This window comes from Aphanomyces astaci (assembly GCF_000520075.1).
Source record: "Aphanomyces astaci strain APO3 unplaced genomic scaffold supercont1.199, whole genome shotgun sequence".
Classification (NCBI taxonomy): Eukaryota; Oomycota; class Saprolegniomycetes; order Saprolegniales; family Verrucalvaceae; genus Aphanomyces; species Aphanomyces astaci.
In genome coordinates, this window is record NW_009798462.1 from 14,082 (window position 1) to 19,553 (window position 5,472).

Here is a 5,472-nt window from a genome sequence, read left to right on the forward strand (position 1 = left end):
GACGCTGTCGCGTACTGCCAGTCGGTTGTCCATCAAATGTTTGTTGAGCTGCTGTTTCGAGGCCTGTTGGCCTGGCTCGATGACTTGCTGGGGTCCGCCAAGACGACGGACGAGCTGCTCGACTTGTTGGACCAAGTCCTGTCCATCTGTGCCCAGTTTGGACCCAAGTTGAGCCCGAAGAAGTGTCATTTCTTTCTGCGCGAGGCACAATGGTGTGGCAAGGTGATTTCGGCCGATGGAATCATCCATTCCCCAAGCCGAATTCAAGGACTCGTGGATATATCGCCGCCGACGACCGCGGCCGACCTCCAGCAGGTTGTGTGTGCCACCAACTGGATGCGGGCGAGCATCCCCGGCTACAACCAGCTGGTGGATCCGTTGCGATGTCTGCTCGACGTGGCCACCAAGGCAGCCGGAAGCTGCAAGAATACAGCGTTAGTGCGTGTTGCACTCCCTGCCGTGGGATGGTCGTCCGACCATCTCAGGTGTTTCAACGATGTGAAACACGCGTTGGCACATGTGGTGCCCCTGTCGCATCCGCGAGAAGACATGACGGTCTGCGTCTTCACGGACGCCAGTGACCTGTTTTGGGGTGCGGTCGCCACAAAAGTACCGCTAGCGGACCTCGACTTGCCTCTCGAAGCCCAGCGGAACCAGCCGCTTGCGTTCATCAGTTGGTCATTTTCTGGCGCGAGTGCGCGCTGGCCCATTGTCGAGAAGGAGGCCTATGCCGTGGTCGAGTCGTGCAAGAGACTCGACTACCTGGTCGTACGCCCTGGTGGTTTCCGTCTGTTTACGGATCACCGCAACTTGGTGTACATCTTCAACCCAAGTGGCTCGAACGCCAACATGGCCAAGTACCAGGCCGACAAGCTGCAGCGATGGTCGCTGGTGATGTCGACCTTCCCGTACACCATTGAGTGCGTCTTGGGTGACGCAAATGTATGGGGCGACCTCCTGAGCCGATGGGGTTCGGCTTCGACGGATCAACCAGTTGCGAATGTTCGCAAGTTGATCCATGTGGTGTCACCCCTGCAACAAGTGGATTTCGAGTGGCCGACAGCCGCTACGATCAGCGACATCCAACGTTCAACCATGGAAGGGGGAGGGACCCCCCCAAATGGCGTGGATTGGGACGACGACTCCCATTTTTACGTGGACCCAGATGGACGAATCTGGATCCCTGACGGTGCTGTTGGCCTACAGCAGCGGATTTGTGTGATCGCTCACCATCAGTTCCTGATACTCTTGTATGTATATGTGCGTCTATATATGGGTATAAGGATTTAGTCAGTAAAGAGCGTATTTCCTGAGTCTGCTCCCCCTGACGAATTATTCGAGAAACCGGTTTTGACGCTTACTGATGGTCTTAACGTTAGATCAAAGCATCACCCACCTCTATCTGGCAGAACCGACTTCGAACGAGTAACTTGTACTCATCTTTGTAGCCCAAAAAGAGGGCATTGCACGCAAAGCTGGTCATCATCACACCCACTTGGCGCCAGCGCCTTGCAGAACGACAGCTGATTGATCACGGACACAAACAGCGGCCAAAAGATGCAAAACTACTCCTCCAACCCCAGGGACCACGGGTGCAGCGGATTCTCCTTGACACTGGCATCAAAGTAGCCCTGTTGGACGGTCAGCAGCTGGATGTTGGCCACAAAGGGCGTCCCGGCCACGAGGGTGAAGGACTGGACCGCCTTGTCCAGCAGCCACACGCAGCCCACGACCAGCAGCGCTGGAAAGATGCGGTGCGAGTAAAAGTAGGCGTACTGGACCGCCTTGTCCAGCAGCCACACGCAGCCCACGACCAGCGTAAGCGTGAACACGAGCAGCAGCGCTGGGAAGATGCGGTGCTAGTAAAAGTAGGCGTACGTCAACGAGCTTCTGCGTTTTTCCTTGAAGGGGATGCCCGAGATAAGGTAGCCAGAGATGACGAAGAACACGTCGACGCCTGTAAACCCGCCTTCGACCGAGTGCCGGTACGCGTGGAACAGGACCACGGAAACCACCGCGAGCGTCCGTAGCCTGTCGATGTCGGGCCGGTACTTGATCGGGTGCTGGGGTTCCGGAGATGTTACTTCTTCGGCTAGCAAACTCGGTCGTGACTGCTCCGTTGGAGGTGTCGTCGGTAGTCGGCTTAGAGCATCCCCACCGGTGCGACTGTAAACGCTATTTTACAGTTCTATCCGGGCAATTTACAGTTTTGACAATCCCACAGGGTGACTGTGACTGGTGCTCGAACAGGGCTTATGTATCAATCCGAACCTTACACACCCGATATCGTCGAGTAGTTGAAATTATCTCAAGTTCATGACCAAACAGCTAACTAGGCGAATCCGAGGGTGATCTCACATATGCATTATTAGTTTTTTGTGTGAGCCGCGCATGAAAGCAACACACTTCAACCAAGACACTGTTTTCTTAGTTTTTCCTTACAAATGCACAACGCTACATATTTTCGTATCGATCAACCCTATTCCCACAACAAGCACTTCTTGGACGGGTTCAAGTACGAGTCGGTGGGGCACTGGAACACACGGGCAAACTCAGCGTTGTTTTGCAACGCCCCTGTCACGCGAAACCGATAGGGCGGGTGCTTTCTCTTCAAAGATCTGAGGAGGTTGGCATCCGTGTTCTTGTAGCACGCGGATTGGGCGAACGACAAGTAGAACAACTTGTCGCCTGCTTCTGCCGTATATTGGGACGGGAACTCCTTCAAGTACTCGTGGTACGCGCGGAAACTGGTCTTGAGCCCCCCGTTGTCCGCAATGGTTTCGCCCAAAGTGATCGTACCGTTGATGTTGCCCAATACAGTGCCATTCACTTCGCTCTTGACAACAAAGTTGGAGTATTGATCGCTAATGCACTGGGCTTTCGTCTTGAACGCATCGTTGGTGGCGTTCGACCACCACTGTTTCAAGTTGCCATCGCCATCGTATTTGCGGCCTTCGTTGTCAAACCCGTGGGTAATTTCGTGTCCGATGATCGCCCCGATGGCACCAAAGTTCTGGGCGGGGTCAAATTGGCCGTCAAAGAGTGGTTTTTGCAAAATGCCGGCCGGGAACACAATTTTGGTGTCGTGGGGGCTGTATAACGCGCTCACTCTCTGGGCGGCTACGACGAACCTGCGCTTGTCCACAGGTTGGCCCTTCAGCTTCAAGTTGGTGTCGATGTTCACTTGAGACACCTTCCACCGGTTGTTCAAATACGACTTCGAGTCAAACGTCAGCGTGGGGTACAGCTGCGGCTTCTCCGGGCCACCCAACAAGTGTACAAACTTGGACAGCTTTGTTTGTGCGTTGGCGCGGGTCGAGTTGTCCAACCAGTCGGCGGTGGCAATGCCAGTAGAGAAGGACGACTTCAAGGCCTTGACCAGGTCGTCGGCCGTCTTGGCCGTATCAGCCGACCACACCGCGTCTAAGAAGTACTGGCCCAAGATATCACCCACGGTCTCGCGTGTCTGATCCTTGCAGAACGTTTCACGAGAAGGTTCCACCGTTTCGCCTTTGAGCTTCTTGCCGAATAAGTTCCAGTTGGTCGTCTGGAATTCAGGGGCCAAGTGGTTCGACGAGGCGTGGATGAGCTTGTACTCCACGATGGTGCGGAGATTGTCCAGCGTCGCGTCCTTCAACAACTCTTCGGTCTTGTCAAAGTAGTTCAAGTCGTAAAGCCTCACCCAGTCGTTCGACCCACCCCACTGGTCGTAGATGTCGAAGCCGTGGGCCTTGAGCCACGAGCCGACAAGCAGCGGGTACTTCTGGTTTAGTTGGGAGTACGTAAGCGCAGTATACGGAGACACAACGGCCTCGCTCTCTTCGAGTCTGCTGAGGGCGACACCCGCCAGAGTTTGCTCGAAACGGATGATCACCGGCACGGCAGCCTCCGCTTGCTCAGCAGAGTAGCCAGCTAGCTGCAACACCGTCGCAATGTACACCTTGTAGTCGGCTTCGACGGTCTCCCACTCGGAATGGTTGGTGTAGTATGAGCGACTCAGCGGCAGGGGGGTTCGGAAACCGAAGAGGGCGTTCTTGGTCGAGTCGTTGTCGTCAGCGCTGGAGAAGATGTTCACGAAGGCAGGGATGCCGTTCTTGACCAATTCACCAGCCACGATGAGGAGGTCCAATGTGGTGTTGGCCGACCGAATGGCTTTGAACGAGTCCTCCAGCGGAGTCAGGCCGAGCGACGATAGCGTAGCCGTGTCCAAACAGGAGTTGTAAAACTGACCAAGCTTGGTCGTGTTGTCAGAGAAAATCTTGCTCAATACGGCTTCGTTTTGGATGTTGATCTCGTAGAACGGCGTACCGATGTGGGTTTTGCCCGGGGGTATCACAGTATCATTGTGCCACGCGCCACACGCATATTGGTAAAAGTCGTCGCAGGGATTGATGGAGTAGTCGATGAGCTTGGTCACAGACTCGGGGAGTTCCGTGACGGAGCCAGCCGTAGCGGCAGCGGCCAACACGCTGAGGGAGATGAGGACTTTGACCATCGTAGAGCAAAAAGGAAAATGAAGTTGGCCAAAAATGTCGACCATTGAAGCGAAGACCAGGCGTGCAAGTCGTTCAACGCAACCTGCCGGATTCCCATAAGGAATATCTTTACCAAGGTGTCTGCATGCACCAATCCATCTCGATGAGATATTGAAGTCGACATGTGGAATAGATTACTCGTAGATCCATGCACTAGTTGTGATTGGCCTTCGTCAGGAATTAGTTCCAGTCGTATGGTGCCCTTCATCTATAAACTACCCATTGGCCATCCAACTAGATACCTGCAACGGAATAATTCCCTCATTAACTGTAAATGTAAAACAGTTGACTGTTGTTTTGACCCGAAATACTGTTTCAATGAGGGAGGTATCACTGTAACCTGGGACGCTGTCCTACCCCCGGTGAGTACATACGATGCTAAATCTACGATGCTAAATCTTCGGGGGTTAAGTGCTTGTCACTGGTTAGCGATAGCTAACCACTAGCGATGCCTCAGTATGAGGTGATGTTGTCCGAGCATACAAAGTTCTATAGAAACAAACACTCATATAAATGGGAGAATTGTACCTTATAGTTACTTGTACTGTATATAGTATCGTTAGAGAATCAGATAAACTCAAATGATATTGATACAGTTCTGGGCAAGACAGGAAAATCGTTCAGGAATGCTGAATGCTAGTACCATGCAATGGACGTTAAATGGGCGAGTACCACTATTAATCAAGCGAAGTGATCACGTGGTATATTCGTTCGAGAATAATTCTCCCATAGCAGGGATACAGTCGGCGACGGAATTTAAGGGGCACTTACTACTTCGATTATTCGGAAACACACGGTATGATTAGCTGAGAAGCTTCGAAATTCGTTCAATATTGTGGCCAACCATATTCGAGACTCTGGATTTTCTGCAGTTTCAAACATCGAGGTATTTTAAATTGATTGGTACGATGCGCCTCTTACAAAGATAAGCGTTTGA

General features: G+C 52.8%; 1 protein-coding gene across 1 annotated transcript; it reads right to left on the reverse strand.

Annotated features, from left to right (window-relative positions):
- Positions 1-1,565: 1,565 nt before the first annotated feature.
- Positions 1,566-4,495, reverse strand: H257_18689 (hypothetical protein; the record flags this gene model as incomplete). Its single annotated transcript, XM_009847791.1, has 3 exons — positions 1,566-1,859; positions 1,941-2,142; positions 2,499-4,495. The coding sequence occupies 3 exons, from the start codon at positions 4,493-4,495 to the stop codon at positions 1,566-1,568; spliced, it is 2,493 nt and encodes an 830-aa protein (XP_009846093.1).
- Positions 4,496-5,472: the final 977 nt, after the last annotated feature.